At 41.4% G+C, this 19,952-nt stretch overlaps 1 protein-coding gene across 1 annotated transcript in view; it reads right to left on the reverse strand.

Annotated features, from left to right (window-relative positions):
- bmp6 (bone morphogenetic protein 6) overlaps window positions 1-19,952 on the reverse strand; it is a 35,697-nt gene that overhangs the window by 14,239 nt on the left and 1,506 nt on the right. The window contains exon 2 of the mRNA XM_026361766.1: window positions 115-307. Within this exon, the coding sequence (XP_026217551.1) occupies window positions 115-307 (193 nt within the window). The remainder of the gene's footprint in view (window positions 1-114; window positions 308-19,952) is intronic.

Raw genomic sequence — 19,952 nt, forward strand, 5'->3', positions numbered from 1 at the left:
TCAAAGTTTCTGGTGATACAAATGTGTCGGGCTGATTTACAACCTGTTTCTAATGTAAACTACTTCTGTAGTCTCTACTACTTAAAAGCTTTTCACTACACATACGTGTGTTACCTGTCAGGGTGCTCCTTCACCACTTGATAGACTTTAAGTACGAAGGTGTCGTTGTGGAAGGCGTTGCTCATGCACTCCTTATAGAGGCGAAACTCTGCTGCGGTGACTGCCTCGCCCTCAGGGATCTGTGAGGGGTTGAACTTAAACTCTTTGTGGTGACGCCGCTGTGGAGACAGCTCCCTGTCATACTCCACTGTGGGATGGAAACACACACAAACACAGAGCGTCATAACATTATCCACAAAGAGAAAGAAAGTGGGAAAGATAACACAGAGAGACAAGCAAAAAAAGAGTTTGTACTGCTTTGCACAGTACTTAGATATATATGATATATATATAGTTTTCTTCTGTGTTTCATCAAACCAAGTCACAGTTTGATTGGGTTTGTAATTAGGCAGCTTAATTATTAACTTTTTGACCTTTCTAAAGCTTTCTCAGTGCCTTGTCTTATATCTTCACAATTTTCTACATCCTGTTCACAAACACACTGCTGAGGTCAACCATAAAAACCTTCAAAATGATCCCATGTGATTTATCCTCAAGGTCTAATAGGTTTGGTGGCTTCCAATTTCCCTAAATAAACCCCTGTTGTCATCAGTCCAAAGCAAAAGCCCATGATCTTTTTTTTTTTTTGGTGGCATCGAACGTAAAGACATTCTGTGACCACTTCTGACAGCGTGAAATGACAAAAACCAACAAACGGACTCCCTCCTATGTTTTAAATGCAATATGAGCCATAATGATAATGTGCTTTCAGTTCCTGTCTCAGCTGGAGGTTTTTCTCCCACAGCAAAGGAGCTGCAGAGGCAACTGACAACACACAGCAAGGAAAGGGAAATGAATAAAGAGGGCCATGTTAAATACAATTAGAAGGTTGTGTACGGAAATATCCAGGCAGACATAGGCAGTAAATACAAAGCCTCAAGTATGTGCTATATCCTGCAAAACACACAAACACAAGTAGATAATTGCTTGAGTACCGAAAACACACATCAGTGCAGTCTTCCTATTCTTACTCCCTCACACACTCACTGATCTCAATCCTTCAGACTGCAGTTTCGCAGCCACAGACCGGAAGTGCAGGAAAATTATCACAAGACAAGATTCTCTCTTCATCGCTGTTGCAATTGCCTATGGATATACACTGCCGACAGATTGTCAGGGATCAGGATGGACTTGATAATGGCCGTCCACCAGTTTCACACAGTACATAGTAATGAATGATGATGGTCTATGAAGCCAATATTTTTACTTTATTTTCCCAAATATTTTATTTTTGTTTTGCATAGCCCAAACCTGAAGTAACATGAATTTAGTTTTTGTACCTGGGCCAGGCATGTTAAAACTTTCCGGTAATTTTATGATGTGGGGACCCACCCAAAATGGACCAATGACACATTTTGTTCCCCACGTCATGGCTGAAGAGAAAATTGTGTTGATGTGAGAACACTGGAACCAATCAGACTCTGCTGAAAGTGCCAGCCCCACCTCATACACACACCCAGGAAGGTCAAAGCCCCCCTTATCCCCAGACATTTCAAAATTACATAAATGGTGAACCTAAGTCTAAGTAACAAACTGAGCAGGGAGAGCCGGGAGGGAAGACACTGCCTCATTGCTTTTCTGAGAAAAATCAAACAAGTCACTGCAACCTGGTACAAACAAATTGTGACAACTGAAGCATCTCAGTTTACGACTGAGCTACTTCTGCCGCACTGTACTTCAAACACTTTCCACTGAGGCAAAGGAAACCACCTATAGAGAGTGAGATGTTATTCACATCAGCATCACTGTGACTTCTATCAGATGTGACAGTGGCCATTTCATCATCCTACTTCAAGCTGCCCACACACACACACACACACACACACACACACACATACACACACGTTACAGTAGATGTGAGTGTGATACTGAGCCCAGTCTTGTGTTGAAGTTTGTGTGTGTGTGTGTGTGGAGGCCTTCAGCAGAGGTCATAGTACTCTAAATGACTTTACAACACTCCCTACAACACCCCCGGGCTTAAGGCCGACAGCTTGAAGTTTTATATTCCCCATTTAAAAAACTACTGACTTTTTGGCACAAAAATTCTTTGATAAACCGTAGGCAGCGAGGGGGTCTAGAGGAGTTTCACATATCAAATATTTATTACATTTGCTGCAATGTAGACGCAAAAAGGTCAGAAATGTTAGCCCATGTTTTTCTGCTTTACTGTTATTTTACCACTGGTTTGTTGAGAACTAGTCAAGTATGAGATATTATAGCTATCATCAATTTCTTCTAACTAATTAGGAAGAAACGTATTATTCCCATTGAACTGTCTGTGCAACATCATGTGAATGCTTCTTTAAATTTTGTGTAGCCAAGACTGTGTCTGTTATTAAAAAAAAAAAAAACACCCACACATGCAATCTGGAAGTGATCCAGTGTAGCCACAGTATTCCAGTAAGCAGCTCCAGTGAAGCAGCAAGAGTGTTAATAGCCTAGTCCTCGAATTCAACTGGCAACTTCTTATAGGTTGTATTTCCTGAAAGATGTTAAAACGGCTCAGACAAGAGGAGTGCAGAATATTCAGGTCAAGGAGAAAACTGTTTTCATTGGGATTAAACATGCAAGCACCAATTTCTTTAGGCTCTAACGAAATTAACAGAGCACGATTCTTTTAACATTTATTTCCCTCAAAGATGAGCAAAACCTCGAGACGCTCACCAGCCTGTTGAAGGTCAAATGAACTTTTTTTTTTTTCTCACAGGAGGGGGAGTCCTTTTAAACAGGGTCCGGGTAGAGAAAAGCAATTAAAATTCTGAGACATGAAGACAGCCAAAGTCTCACATCTCACATTATCTTACATTTTATAGCTGCAGCACTGTGCAAAGCAGCCTGGGAACCACACTGTTAGTGGTTAAGTAGCTGCGTGTCCACATTCTCAGCTTGAAATTCGATCAAAATCCACTGAGGTTCTTCATCAAAATCAAAGGTAAATGTTCACACGACACGTACAGGGAGCATAACCTCTGTACAAATCTACTGTACCATCATATGAGCTTTGAGACAGGAACGCACAGAAGGGAAAATGCTATTTGATTTGAAAGATTCAAAGAGGAATTCACTAAAGATGGGAGAAGAGTGATTATAATAATGATTTGTTACAAGTAGCGTACGATGGAAACTGCAGGAAAAGTGTTTATGTGACACACATGTGTGAACACTAATCTGAAGGAGTTTTTTATGGCTTAGTTTTTATTACTACTCTCCTAGAGTTGATCACTGTTTAATGAGAAAATACGCACAGAACAGAATAAATGACTACGTCAGTGTTCATCATTTTCGCTTTTCATTCTTGCTCCCTTGAATGTGCACAGAGGCAGCTGAGGTTAACCAGAAAACCCAGGGAAAGCAGGGAAATTCTCAGATGATTCACTGAAACGCTGTGAGTGATTAAACGTACTATGAGTAACTGGAAGATAAAGAAAGGGGCATGCATCAGGGAGGAGGGGAGAGTGTCGACAAAGAAAGAAAGAGAAATAACAATGTTAACAAAATGTATTATAAGAGCATAAGAAAAGAAGATCCCTGATTATAACTGGACAGGATGACAAGACCAGACAAAAAAAGACAAACTCAGAGACCAAAGGGACAAAAACAGGGAGAGAAAGGGAAAGAGAATGTCTGGAGAGACGCAGACAGTGACAGAAAGAGAGTGAGATGGACGATTTGCAGATTCACTTGGACGCTTTGGTAGGAGTTGTTCTCTGATTTCCACCTGCGCAACATCTGGCTCGGCTGTGCTGTCCCTGCTGCTGTAGGTATTATACTGTAGTAACCCACACACACACACACACACACACACACACACACACACACACACACACACACACACACACACAAACACACACACACACACACACACACACACCCTAGGTATCATTTGCTTTCACATGTATTCATATGCTCCACAATTTGCACGAGCAGAGTGGTTATTATATTTACAATATATCATACACCACAGTATAAAATCTGCAACAACTCAGTCCTCTACAAACCAGCTTTGGAAGATGTGAAATAACACATATTTTCACATGACAGGTTGGTTTTTTATAAACTGAGACGTGTGCCCCTTTAAGAGGCAAAGGAAGGAAAAAGTGAAAAGGTGCTGAAAGAAAGACAAGTGAGTGAAACTTTGAGCCAGCGGGCTGTCTAGTGCAGGAAGAAGGCAGAGTGGACAAACAGGTGGACAAGAAAGACGAGGAGACAAAACTGAACATGACAGAGGCTTTTGACCACAGCCTCTGCAGGAAAAATAAAAAAAAGCACCAAGTGCCACATAATAAATTCTCAAGGTTTGTCAAGATGAAACAGCAAACTTTGCAATCATGGAAAAGTGTTTTCCTTGTGAAGTTTTTCCGATTCTAAGGAGAGTGTCGCATGATGTACAGGTTGTAAACCTACTGAGACAGTTTCGTGATTGTGAAACTGAGTTGTACGAATACAATTTGACTTGATTTCTAAAGTAAGAATATAAATAGAGCAGAGTGGGATGAAAGCTGTGGCGGTGTATGGAAGGCATTACATTTCTCAGCATTCTTGGGAGTCAGTTGCTTGTTATTGCAAAGTCACCGTGTCATTAACCTGGTCCGACTCACAAATCTTAAGTTAAATGGCAGCAGTGATTATATTTAAATGTTGCTGTTAGTACTGAAGCCCACGCTGCTGCTCCTGTGTACAGTGTAGCCGCTCTGATGTGATCTCTTAGTTGTATGCATTTGTTATGAACCATGTGCATTAAATAGCTGGCAACTGAATTGCCAAGTAATATTTCCAGAGCACAGAGCCCCAGGATTATGTTTAATGCATGAAAGTCAGACATACCCACCCACCACCCTGAACTCCACACCTTGAGTTCTCCAGAAGAATAGCATTCCTTTTTGCTTTAGTACTAAACAGCATTATTAGACATAAATCATCCAATACGCACGTATTTTTCTTTGCAAGTCAGGATTTAAACCTGTAACTTGCTCTCTCATCAATCTTTGTTGCTCCCAGCTCATGCTGCACCACATAACCCAGGACGTATTCTGTCTCTTCCTCTTCACAGGAAAACAGGAAAACAGTGAAGGTTGACCAGCTGGTTTGTGAGACATGTTAAACACAACACACATGTTCTAGTTTACTGTCTATACACAGGGGTTACAATCTTCTTTAAAAAAAAAAAAAGCAATAGCTGGTCTGGTTGAACTAAAACTGGGAAGAAGCCAGGGTAGCTGGGTTTTTGTGTCTAGTCCAGCACAGACTGCAGTATCTCCTCAATAGCCAGTCTTTGTGGGGGTTTCTACATAAAGCACGCCAAATCTGGATCCCAAAGACCCTCATAAAAATCTCTGCTTTCTAATTAAATTTGTAATTTACTGTTTCCTCTGACCCATAATGCATCCCACTGAAGGGGAGGCTACGAGGGTGAGAGAAAATGAAAGTAAGGAAAGGAAAGTGAATTAAAACATTTTCACAAATACCCCTCAATTATGTTTTTGCAAACCAAGAACCTGTCAACATTGTTAAAGACTTTGCGGATGGCTAAACCAATAAAAAATGTTCTGGATGTCCAAGGCATGAGAAGAATCCATCTGTGTTTATGTAATTACAGCCCATAATCTGTCTGGTTTTCCTCTCAGACTTGATGGTTTCTGAGGATAGGTCAGAAATATCCATATCTTCCATTTATTGTTAATTCCTCCAAAGTCCCATCTAATTAACGGTTTGGCCCGTCAGATTGACTTTCTCTGGAAAGTTTTGAAGTTGATAAAATCACTTCTTCTTTGAGGGCCGCCAATACTTCATTAAAAAAGAAAAACATCTCATTAAGCGGAAATCTTTAAGCTGTAAATAACAGTATGTCTGAAGAGGTTCAAGCACCAATAAAACATGGAGACAGCTGTTGATTTTTGCAAAGCAGATGAATACTGGCAGCTTACAATACGGTATACACACACACAGACACACAGAGACACACACACACACACAACACAGCGGTGTGAGCTGCCTGAGGTGTTGCCATTATGCTTAGCTGCCAACAGGAGCTGTTAACGCCTTCTGCTGAGGTTCTGGCTCTTTGTAGTCAGGCAGCTGGCAGGAAAGCTCATGTAGTTGAGGCATGGACGAAGGGGCTTAAGGTCCACTGGGACTCATCATTACTTTTAAGCAAGGGTGTGTGTGTGTGTGTGTGTGTGTGTGTGTGTGTGTGTGTGTCTTTGGAGACTCATCTTGTGCTCTGATCTTCTCCTCTGACCCAGCATCAAAGCCGACACACTGAGCACCACAGGACCAGCCAAGGGCCACTGGCAGGAGTGTGAGTTTATGTCTGATGCATGTAGGCACACACACACACACACACACACACACACACACACACACACACACACACACACACACACACACACACACACACACACACACACACACATACACACACACACACACACTGACACCTCTGGACATTTCATAAAGATGTGAATGTCAGACACACCCGGGCAGCAGAGAGGTTGTTCACATATGTGGACATAGGAGTTAGGTCTGCTTGTTAGAGCAGAGTTGCAGAGTGGATGAAAAAGCACTCTGCTGAATGCAACATGTTTATAGTAATTCAGTCAATTCTGAGTGGTCTAAAAAAACAGACTCATTTCTGACAAACTTGGCAGCGTGATCTTCGTCTGATTAGTCTGTTACAGACTTTCACATCAATCCAATCTGATGTTATTTACATGCATCAGTTTTAAATCATAGAAGTCTATTAAATTTTGTAGTTTGAATGTATGGCTGCCTTAAAATTCATGTCTGAGGTCATAAGCAAATGAAACAGTTTCAGACATGCATTTATTTACAGTGTGAATTTATGATTCTTTGTTGACCTTTAAACTTTTCATGGCCGACCATTTGCCAATATTCATAGATGTTTACAGTCAGTTTTGCATTTGCCAGGTTTTCAACTTCAAAGCACCCTAACTCGCTCTGAAATTCTGCTCTGACAATTAATATGTAAAAACTGACTACAGATAGACCTCATTTTAAAGTCATCACATTTCATTTGTAGTGATAGAATACCAGAGCCACACCGCCACTCATTCAGACTGCAAAACGCTCTTAAGTGAAAACGGCACAAACTAATACAGCACTTCCTGCAAACCTGACAATCCGAGCCATTTTCTCCTTTTGCACACACAGGCACATACACACACTCATTTATCAATGGTCTGGATATCCAGCCTGCTCCTCTTCCATTACCTCCCACAGGTTACAGTACATAATGACCTCACTAGCCAGGCATCCCCAGGAACAAAGGGGCCATTTGAACCATATAATCACATTTTTCTACAGCTATCATCCTCCATATAATCCTTGAAAGATCATTTGGGTTTTTCTAAAGACCCATCCAAAACCATGATACATAATGTCAGGAGTAGTGTCTGAGTACACACACAAACTCATCCACATCCACAAAGAGAGTATTTTCACTTGTTTTCCACCACACTGAGCTTTATCACCACAGTGCTGCATTCCATAAAATACAGATACTTTGTACGGATACACATCTATCTTTTGTCAATTTTAGGCTTCTAGCTAGTGCACAGTGTGTGTGGGTTTGTATGTGTGTGCGTTTCTAACCCCTGTGGTAGGCAGATAATTTGCAATAATTGCGGTTCTGCTGGGGATTTGCTAACAGATAGATATCCTAGGTATGGCCGTTGGACTGTGTAATATCAGTATTTTCCATCTATGGACTGACAGCTGCAGTCACCAGCTCCCTCTTGAGTATCTAGTTGGACTCCAAGTAGCTGGATATGTCATACCTGTGTGTTAATAGGAGATTTTGTTATTATCTTGTCAGGTGCTATTACTTAGGATTAAAATGTGAAACCACTAACTCAGCTGAAGGGGTCATTCAAACTAGAGTATGTGAATGTTCTCGTTTCTGCCCCTTTCAGTCCTGGCACGTTCAACTTTTACACTCCTGTCTATAATCAATCTCTATCCAGCATTTGTTTCTGTCTAAACACTCATAGGTATAAATGGACAAAGAGAAATACTAATTGGCATTAATGGCCATAAGTGATTTCCCGTAAAAGCCACGTAAAAACAAGTGTTTGTTTCACTGGACACCAATTTGTGCCAATGAACTGTCAACATAAGACGGTGCAACATCTTTTTCATATTTATAAAGACGTTCCATGAAATCAGGACAGAAATGAGTTGGAAAATAAACAATACAGAGATTTTTTGTTCCACGTTATGGGGAAGTTAATAAAAATTTAATTCTACAGTGGAGCAGCTGTCACAACAGCCTCTGGTCAGAATGATGTTGGCCTACACTTCACTTCAACTTAAATCAGTGGTCTTCATACAAGATGTGGTCCTGTGGACAGAAGAGCCAGAGGACTCAGATCCTCCAGCGGCAGAAAGAGCACCACCCACAACAGCACCAATCCGAGTTCAGTGCAATGCCACTCGATAACTGTGTGAGGTGTAATCAGTTATTTCTACTGTTTACAATCCTTCAAACTAACAACAACAAACAAAAACGAAGGATTCAGTCCTACCATTACAATAACACCATGGTAGATGTACTCAATTACTAAAACTAGAAAACTGAATGGACTCATGGAGGCTCTTTAGATTAAATCACCAATTCTACCAAAACGAGTTGGTATAACAAGGAAACTCACTCCATTAGACAACCGGTGTTGCCAAGTTCTTTTCGTTTCTCTTTAGATAAAAATCACAAGATTCCTGCTGGGGTTTAGTGTGTATATCCATTTTGTTCTGTCTCCAACATCTTGTTGGCAGAGAAACTACCGGCTGTTTCATTTAGACACGAATGAGAAAATAAACACAGCCAAACACTGCACTCATAAACAAAGCTAGCGACACCAAACATTTTGCTGTGTAACGTATGTGATTGAGAACAACAATCCTAAACCAGAATCATTAATCTCCCGATTCACAGCACGCTAAAAAATACATTGTTTAGAGTTGGTCATATTATCAGAATTTGATGTCCTTTGGTTGCCATACGACACAGGGGGAAAACACTGTGGAGGCCAGCAGAGGAGGGTTTGTCTGGGTCTACAACCCTCAGCTGAAAAAAAAAAATCTGTTGCGGTAAATCTACATATCAGAGATTTTTTATAAATAAAGCAAATGTTTACTGTATCTTGGTCACAAAGTGAAATCGCCAAATGTGGAATAACAAATGGAGTCATAAGTTTTCTTATGGGTTCATATTTATTGGGGAAGTCAGTGACCATGGCAAACGGGTCTCGTCATTTAAGAAAAAAAAATAACTCTGATCTTGTTCCTTCTTCCTGAAAGAATCTCTGTCCTTGATGCTCAGCTCCATTTCTTCTGCGATTTATATGAGCGATTATGGCTACTTACAGTACTGCTTTCCTCTGGGGCCGTGACCACAGACCCACTCAGAAACAGCTACCTCAGCTGCTTTAGAGATCGGCCGCCGTTCAGCGCTAAGTGAATGTTCCGTAAGCAGAGATGTAGTCCCGTGGGTTGTGACAGGAGTGCATTTTGGGCAAAACTAAACATTTCTGGTGGCTTGAGTTTTTACCAGGACTCATTTTATTTATGCTGCGTCAATACACTATATACTATACTCAAGAATCGGATTTCATTGGCTAATAAGGCTTGCAGGAAACCATCTGAAGACACATCCACAAGCGCGTGTTTGTGTGAAACTCTTGTTGGCTATACTGTTGTCTTCTTATTCATTATTGTCAGGTTGCTTTATAGGTGTTTGCATGTGCCTTGATCTGTCCCTGCTCTATGTGTCCATGTACTATGAAGAGGCAGCAGTACAGGCAGCAGAGACGCCTGCTATAGTGATCTGTTGTTAATGTGCGCTTTTGGGCAGCAGGTGTGCATGTGTGTGAGTGAGTGTGTGCGTGTGTGTGTGTGTGTCTGGGCTCGGCTAGTCTGGTCCCAGATTTAGAGGAGGAAGCCAGCGTCAGGGCCAGGAGATGGATCTCTCCTGAGGGATCAGATAAATAAGGAAAAAATATCTTTGAAAAAGGTAAACGCAGCTGTTTCCAAAGCAGAGGTCAAAATATTGGTGTCTTTGCATTCCACAGCCACAAGGTAGAAGTCCAGCTCACTCTGAGATGTTGTTTGGGACTCTAGTTTCCCTCCCGCTCACCATGAACACCTCCCTTCTCTCTCTTCATTCTGCCTCTCTGCACATTGTTTCTTGCCTCTCTGCCATTCTACCTTGAATCCTCACCTCTGTCTCTCTCTCCTTCCTCTTCCTCACTCTCTCTGTCATGAAGACAGTTGCGCCTCAGTGCAATTCCCTTTGGAAAGTCCATAGTAACCGCAACGCATTTCACCAGCTTAGAAGGGGAGCATATGATCCACTGATAAATCAGTCTAGCCCAGCTTCAATCTCCCCCCTGGGCTGCCTTACATGTAAGACCTACAGCTTGTTTTCCACGCAGGCACGGCTCCAACAACAGCGATGGTAACCAGATACCTGGATATTAAAAAAGCAGGTGGGCCTTGAGCAAAATCTGAAGAAAAATAATCAATGTTTCTAATAATACATCTGTCCACAATGTCAACACAATATTGGGGAGATAAAAGTGGAGAGAAATTTAGCTTTCATCACATTATTTGAGTGAGTATTATGTGAGAAAAGCACATCCAAACGTCCTTATAGAATTAGGTCTGTTGTTTCAGTATGAGGGATCACAGCAGGAACTGTTCCTACAACGCTATTCCCCCATTGTTCAATCTATTGAACAATGTAATACAGTAAAGCAGGCCATTAGCACTGAAATGTGTTCTATTTTGTTATACTTTTTACAATTTCTACACATCATATTGTAGCAAGGGATCTTTATATCTGTTTGTCACAATAGCCAGGAGACAGAAAACAAAACCAAAATAACTTGGAAGTTACAACATTACAAGTTGTTTTCCTTGAAGCTATTTAGGGTATACTGACTCAAACACACACACACACACACACACACACACGTACAAGTACCTTTGTTGAGATCCTGTATTTTTATAGTTTGCACTATAAAACTATACTTTTTATAGTTTTATAGTGTATAGCTCAAAGCTCTTATTAGGCACATAACAGATCTGGTATATATTTAATTAAACTTGTAATAAACTGCATTTAACCTTCAGTATACTAAGTGAATGACTGTACCAACAGATCCATCCTCCAAACTAGAAAAGGTTCAGGATGGCAGCATGTCCCATGACGCATGAACGCAACCCAACATCTACACCAGAAAGGCATTTAATTGATATCCTGATTTTTACAGAAATGTATTAGAATGGTTCTTAGGATAAGAAATACAATATCTCTATGTCGCTGAAGATTCTCAGTCATCCATGTGAAGGTATCTGGATGCTGAGTCATGGCAACTGGACTTCCTTCTTGTTTAGGTCGCACCGTTTCACTACTCATCAAAGTAGCTTCTTCAGTCTGAAGATGGTTGCTTAGAGACCACAAACTTATGCTCCAGGGTTGGTTTCACTCCACCCCTGGCCTGAATAGACTCATTAGGTGAAACAATGGAAGGGAAGGTTGCAAAGGATGTAATAGTCACACCTCTGCCAACCCCTCTTATCCCCTAAAGTGGGTTGTTAACGACCCACTTTAGGGGATAAGAGGGTCCAGTATGTCCAGTTGCCGTGACTCAACTTCCAAACATCTCTATGTCCACCACAAAGCACCATTATCTATAGATCAGTTATTTTTCTATTTGCATATACTGTTATATAGATAAACAGAGAGAGATAGAAGTCATTACACAGAGAGAGCCCATTGTTCTCATAACCTGCACAGAGATGAAATGAATGTCACAGTAACATTCCTCTCAGAAGGTGCACAATACCTGGGCTTAGACAGCAGACTGCATATACAGCACGTGTTTGTTGTGAGCACACTGACCATATATACAGTGTGTATGACAAATGCAGTGACAATGAGAAACACACCATAGATGTAAACAACTGAAAAAGTGAGACTTCCTGTTGGAAAAAGATTCATACTGGACTTTCAAACTCTCAGTCAGATAAGGTATCCAGGAGACTGGCTGCGTGGAGGTGTGGAAAGTGTCTGTAAAGGAGGAAGGACTGGGCAGAGTTTCCCCTGCACATCCTTAGTGATAAGATCCTTTAATCCAGAAAGCCTCATGGTACTGGGAGTGTATACATTTTTTATGGGTGGTCTCACTGGGAGACAAACCCACAACTTGTGGACATATCAGTGTACTGAGATATGACCACCACCATTTTTCACCTTATTTTTATTTAACCTGTCGTTTATCTTTCTTCTCTGGGTTTGTAGTTTTATTTGATGAGTCCAATTTGTACCTATTGCTCCCAGCATCCCATTTTTCTTTATCTGATGATGCCTCTGGTCAGAGGCCTAAAATCTGTCTTCCACCACTTTTTGCACATAAAGGCATGTTTACTCAGGAAGGCAGAACACGAATCATACAAATGTGTCTCTTTACATTAAAATATTCCTGAAACAAACAAACTTGAAACAATGTTTGTTAGCTACATTAAGTTTTGTTGTTTTATGCTCTTAAAATGATATACATTTACAATTCTCATAAAACCAGCTTATAAACATTTACTTTCTCTGTTTCACTCGCTCTCTTCTTTTTCTCATTTCTCTTTTCCTCCCTGCCTCCCTCCATCCCTCCTGTCTCCAACTGTTTTCCTGTCAGCATCATGTTTGGAAAGTCAGCCCATGGGTCAGCCTAGGGCTCGTAAATTTGTCAGTGGCAGCGTGGTTAAAAGGGAGGCTACTTGCTCAGGAGGGTCAGGGGCGTCGGTGCTCACATGGGGCCTTTTTCTCACTGTGGACCTGTGGTTGTTGTTTCAGGCACGTCCTCTTAAGAAAGTCGACTAGCCTGGGAACGTGTGAGGGGCTGAGAGCTGCAGCTTTCTTTGTGACACCGGTGTTTGGTGAAGACTACTTGCACAATAAGACAGGCATCCTCGTTGTCTGACAAGTATATTCAGATATGTTCCAGACAACGCACACATATCTGTATTTTTGTGCTTGATGAGAACTTAAGTGAATGACTACATTCTTTGGCTAACCCTTGACCCTGACCCTAAATGAAAACTTCACCCTGAAAAACTTATCACTTAAGTAAACAGCTGTTGATCTATCCTACGTTTCTAGGTCCATCGTTTTATTCTGTTGTATTTTTTTCTCATTTGTGAGAATAACTGGGATGAAATAGACAGAAATAAGTAGCAGGTACAGTTACAAAAGCTAATCAACTTAATTTAGCAAAGTCAACATGAAGGGGACACAAATGTCTCTGTCTATTTTCTACCAATATTCTTCCAGCTAGATAAAAAGTCTTTGGATACTTTACATCAATACAAGATGGTAATGTAATAGATATTTCAGTCTGGAGCAAAATGGTGGACAGATCAACTGATATCCTATTAGCATGGCTAAACTAGGATTTCCATCATATTTCTATTTGTCCTGACTATAATTTAAAAACAAAATCTCAAATTGCAGATATATAAATAAGCAGGCATGTACAGTATGTATAAATAAATGTGTACTGCTCCCAGAACACACACACACACACCCATTCTTTAGCTCACATTCCTTCCTCAGCTCATTCAAGGTCACCAAAGACTTTTAATCACCATTCATCTATCCCAGAGTTTCTCATTCCTTTAGCATGTTCTTCGTATGCCTTTTTTATTTTTTTCTTCCCTCTTATTGACTAGAGATAAATCCCTGCAGGCCCTCTGTGGATTCAAAGAAGAATTTGACAGCCGGAATGTTTTCAGTGACATTTATGCCATTCCTGTGGAGCGCAGTCATCTCCATTACCAGAAGAAGCCTCTCCGGCAGAGCAAACGACGGGGTCATTATGATAATAGATGGAGTTTACTGGGCACATGAGGACAAGACAAGTCTGAGTTCAGCGGTTCACAACCTTTTTTTAACACTGGGGCTGTCCAGAAAGTTCAAAGACATACCTGGCGATGCTTATTATGAAGTATGCCTCAAGAACTGCAAAGGCTAACATGAAATTAATCATCATGGAAAGATCTAAGGAGGCTGTAGAACTACAGAAAACGTGTGTGACGCCACATCAACCAGACTGAACTCGATTCCAACTTTAAGGTCACTTGAAATGATCTGAAAATGTAACGAAAAGTTAGGATTTGCTATAAAAACTGTTCACTGCTTAATCTCAACCTGACATGTTGATTCAATGTGCCCTATTAGCACCTATGGTGTGCACACTTGTTGGTGTGTGTGTGCCACCCTGTTCTCCTCTTACAGCGACACCAAACGTCCCCAGACCCACAGGACTTCTCCAGGCAGCAGGTGTGTTTAACTTGCAGCAGCAAGGATACTGATGTTTTTGTTGATATTTGTGGTCAGAAACACAGAAATCTGAGGAAACACACAAATCAAAACAAAGAGACACTTGTTTGCATCTGTACTTCTTGGTCTCATCTTTCACATATACAAACTTCAGATATACAAACACTGCCTCACACAAGCACACAAACAATAATTCCTGGTTAATGATCTGCTCAGCATGGCCTCCTCATATACAGTTAAACACAGGACAATGGCTGACAGTTTTATGGTGCTTTCAGCGGAAAGAACGGTGTGAGACTAAAAATACACACACACTCTCTTTCTCTCTGGCTTTTAGCACATACCCAGATGCAGGTATACCGGGCACAAAGCTCTTGCATATGTATTAAATTAGATTTACACTGAATGGCTGCACAGTATTGCTTGCAAAATTAGTCCTATCATTCAAACAGACTACAACAATCAGTCACATTTAAAATCTTTGCCAAAGCACAACACCAAGAAAAGCCCTTAACTAAAAACTCTTAACTTAGACATAAACCGACTCACTGCCAGACACTGTACCTCTTTTAAAGCTGCATTTGAATCACCAGGCCACCAGACAACAGAACCTAAACATCAACCTGTTTACAAAAGGAACCATACCCTAATATACCATGTCCTGGTCTGTTTATATGAGCTTCTGGAGGAGACCATCATATCAACCTGTTTCTGATCAGCTGCATGTTTTTGCGGTCAAGATTCTTTCTGAGGTTTTTCTGGGCTGATGCTTGAAATTTAGTTAATGCAGTGGGATGAAATAGTGCAACCATTTGAAGCATGGAAAAACAAAGAGGAAAAAAATGTAAAGACAACACAGAGAAGGAAAACAACAGATGTGTGAGAGGACAGTGAAGTTCTGTCCTGTCCTCATCGAGGCACGGCAGAGCAAACAGAGCAAATTCCTCCATGCCTGCACAAGAGGTGATAAATGGGAGCAGCGATTCCTAATCAGATGTTCTGCAAGGGTTATCTGCTCAGTTCAATAGATAGTTACCAGCCAGGAGTCCGCCACACATCACTGGCTTATCTCGTCACACTCCTCCATCCCGGGACACTATCACTCCAAAGTGGAATGTCCAACGAAGACATGAGAGTGGACAGGAGACGAAATGAAGACAGGGAGAAAAAACACAGCAGGAAGTGTTATCTCTGTACTTAGCTCCAATCTCGGCTGCCATCTCGTCAAGTCTGAGAGTTATGGCGTGAGAGAGGAATGATATCATCAGGGCGAGTGGGTGCAGGGGTGGGAAGTAGTGATGTGCGCCTGTAGTGGGGTGTTAAGAGCAGGGTGTGTGTGACAGAGATGACTTCAAGTGTAAATCTAATGCTCTCTTATAAATGGCTATCCACTGACCTGAGGGCCACCCAACCATGTGCGTGTACATCTCCATGTGTGCATACACCCACAGGAAAAGGATTGTTGTGTCAGTTGCTCCTCTTATGAAGGAGATGACATGCACAAACACATCGTCTGACACAAGGTCTGCAGCAAGAACGCAGATGGACAAAAGAGTTGTCCTGAAACACCTCATCCTTAATAAAAGAGCCGTAAAGTCAAACTAAAAAATAATCTGATTAACCAGAGATGTCACCTTGCCCCCAGCCCCTCCTCAGCCCTGTTTGTTTCTTGAGGCAGCTGTATGTTTTGCCAGAAAGCTTGACAACCAATACAATCCAAACATGAGAAAAAGGAAACACTTTAAAACACTGTAACTCAATAAGCAGAATTATCTCTACATCTTGAGGTGTTCTTGGACATCACTGCAAGTTCAAGTGTACTTGTAGCAGCAGTAAAATATCTGATACTGTAAACAGATGAAAACAAACACAGAGTTTTGTAGGTTGTTAATATAATTTTTCTCACCATTACAGGAAGGTCTCAACTGCCAAGTTTATGTCTCAGAAAGGATCCTTCATTCCGCTGCAGCATATCTTGAATTCTTCGCTTAACTTCTGGCTAATACTGTTTACAGTATGCTCAAAGCTGAGGTGAAGTGATGGGTGGTCTTCTGTTCTGGTCTCTGAGGCTTTGCAGGAAGTGTTTCAAGACGGTTTGGTGAATTTTTCCCAAAGCTTACTTCTGCATCAAACAATTGACTCTTTGATCAAAGCCACATTTCACTGCAAAGGAAGAGGCTTACCTGGGCTTAGCCGCAGAGAAATGCAGCCAGGCATCATAGGACAAAGAAAACAGCCGTTTAATAAGGCTGTAGAAAGTAGAAAGTTCTGCTGTTGACTTACTGTAGATCTGTAGGTAAGAGGGCTAATGACAGCTCAACTAAAGCCAAGCAGTGGTGTGCGCAGACACACAGAGAATGCAAGAAAAGAAGAAAATTAGGGTATCATAACAGAGTGCAACAAGTGCATGAAAACATAAAATTATTTTATAATATTTGAGCAAGAGGAGGAATGCATGTTTCAGTTTTCCAGACATTGGAACAGTCTTAAAAGGTATATCAGATGTCTCAGATATCAAAAAAGCCAAGTGAAAATGCAACCAAGAAGCATTAGAGGCTTATTAAAATTTAAGCCTGTGGAAAGCAGCCACTGAACTGATCCTGATAAATAATCAGTGCAACCACTGAACCATCTGGCATGTCAAAGGTGAATTAAAACTTCTGGAATAATTCAAACAAGTGTAAATGACCCTTAAAAGAGAAATCAGTCTATTAGATAGGTAGCAGGTAAAGCTCAGCTGTTAATCATGACAGGCTATTTAAAAAAGGTAGGGAAAGCAGACCAGAATTACTCTAAAGCCACAGATGGATTTACCTGGATCATAAGGGACCTTCCCTCTGGAAAGAAGAGCAAACAAGCAACAAGAACGTTGGCTGCACTCTGGGTAAAGCCCAAGTGTCTACACACCTGTGTGTCTGACATGGGAGAGCTGAGTAGCCAACTCATCCCAGTTAAATGCAGATGACACAGGAACAACATTTGCAGTTCCTGTTCTGTGACCCCTGAAACCAAATCCATTTCTGTGCAACCATAACCACAAGGTAGCAGCTCAACCACAGAAACCAAACCTGATAGGAATAGCACTTTTCCCCTGCTGCCTATTATAGCCTATTACTTGTTCACCAAGATGTCACCCTCATTAAAAAACTGAGCCTTGACCTCTTGTATTTATGGTCATATATGAACACATCAATATGTGTTCCTACAATATCTACCATTGTGAGAGATTTATAGAAGGTTTGTGACCAGAGACCAGCAGCTGAATAGGATGGGTCATCTTCTTTTCCACTAAATACATCACAGCTGGTGTTTTCCTAAAATATGATTATAAAAAAAGATGCATTTATACTTACAACAGCAAACAGACGTGAGTCCCCTCAGGACCAGAAACACGTCATTTCTGAGTCTGTTTTAGCCACAAAGAAAACGAAATGTGTTGAAATCAACCTTCTTCTGTTAACAGGCTCTAAACTCGGTGACCATTGCCATTACCTAACTGCTCTGCCGTGCAGTAGGACATGTTCAGGGCTGCAGCATGTCACACAGCATGAGTCATACAGCACACAGTGTCACTTCACTAGACCTTAGTGGAAAGCAGGACGTCCGCAAAGCAAACAGTGATGAACGTACTATTCTAGGAATTAAGATGAAAAAGGAGCTGGAAAATATGCTTCTGTTTCCCCAATCGGAAGTTTTCCGCTACATGCTCCTCCTTTTATTTTTTTATTTTTTAATGGGTCATTCTGAACAAGCTAAGGCAAATGGATGACTGAACAAGAGGTCTTCATTAATCATCCAGAGGGAGGGGGTGAAGTTGCATATGGTTCGCAGAGTGCGCACTTGAGAATGGATGTAACGCAGGAGCTCTTAAATTTATCTGTGCCCCCAAGAGAATTCTGTCAGAAAATGAGCTCTCTATCTGCTACTGCCGCAGCTGGCTGTGAAAGACATCAGTTTGAGCCCAAGCTTAAATCACTGTCACCATTTTATTTGCTATGGGTCAGTTTCAAATCTGTGATTCTTTCATCTCCACACGGGGAGGATTTGCTAATGTAAACAGGTGAATCCAGTTTTAAATCAGATCCTTAGTGTAAACACAACATCTTCTTCACTTTGACATGGTCTCACAAACACTGATTAAGCTGGGAAGATGCCTTTCAATGAATAAGCCTGCTTTTAGCCTCGTTTCCTACCCCAGCCCCCTTTTAAAAAAAAAAAGTTTCAGATTGTTTAGCTTCTTCACTTTTCTTCCTTTCATTTATCTTGATTCTAATTTGCAGTTTCACTTTGGCCACACATGATATCCAGATTTTTAGGCCAGTTTCGCAACATGAAAGACCACCCAGAAGTGTTTCAGGCCTCTTTCTACTGTAGCTTCTTAAGCTGCTCCACACAAACCCTTCCGATCGAGCAAGAGACACATTAAAAACTAATCGGATGGCGATGACACACGGTAGTCGTGCAAGGCCTTATTTGCAAAGCAGATGGAAAGCCTTGGCCTGTCCAACATTAATTACAATCACATTCAGGGAGGAAGCCGTCCCTCCTCCAGGACAGTTAGGACTCTGTGTACGGCTGGAGGAGATGGCAACTTAATCCCCCGGTCACCACAGAAATCTGAGGGAAAGATGCACAGGACGTGATTAATCAAAGCGGAGAGCCAGATGTGCAACAACACAGGAGTATAAACCCAAACTGACACAGCACAGGAGTACCAAAACCACAGACACACGAAAACCATGCCGCCACCATCACACTCCCCCACAGAAGGCAACAGAGGGGCTTTGGCATTTGAGACAATACTACTGCCTCCTTCTGTCTGACTACCTGTTTTTCATCACTTCATGTTTCAACACTAATTCTCAGATGACCAATAAATACAAAAGCATTTTCCAACTGTGCCACTGTAACGTAATCCCCTTCTTCATGTGTGGCATTATGTGAACAGTCAGTGGTTTCTAAAAGTGAAAGGCAAAAAATGGAAATATACTTCCTGTCTCAAAAGTACCTAAGAGCTGAAAAAAAACAACTTTTCTCAGCAGTGAGTGACACATTCCCACTGTTCTCATGACCGGGTCATGATAATGCCCTTAGTTTCCAGGAAGAATGACAGCCAGTCTGAACCTAAGCCTCCTTGTCCCCCAGTGTCTGACTCCGGCTGCGCCTCTGTTTATCTTCGGGCGCTCTGTTTAGAGTCTCCCAGCAAACACTGGAGCTGCTAATGGAAGAAAGGGCTTTGGGCTTTTATGTTCCAAATTCGTTGTGATTAAAATGTCCCTCTTTATCGTCACTGGAGCTAATTAAAGACAAATCTGCTCGGGTAACACAAACAATGCGACGCAATTTACGCGCAGAAACCGCAACTCGCTGCGCTGGAGGTCAACAGCAGGAACAGCCATTTATATACAAATACCAGCGCGGTGGTTGATGTTTTGCTGAGGGT

This window comes from Anabas testudineus, chromosome 2 (genome assembly GCF_900324465.2).
Source record: "Anabas testudineus chromosome 2, fAnaTes1.2, whole genome shotgun sequence".
Classification (NCBI taxonomy): Eukaryota; Metazoa; Chordata; class Actinopteri; order Anabantiformes; family Anabantidae; genus Anabas; species Anabas testudineus.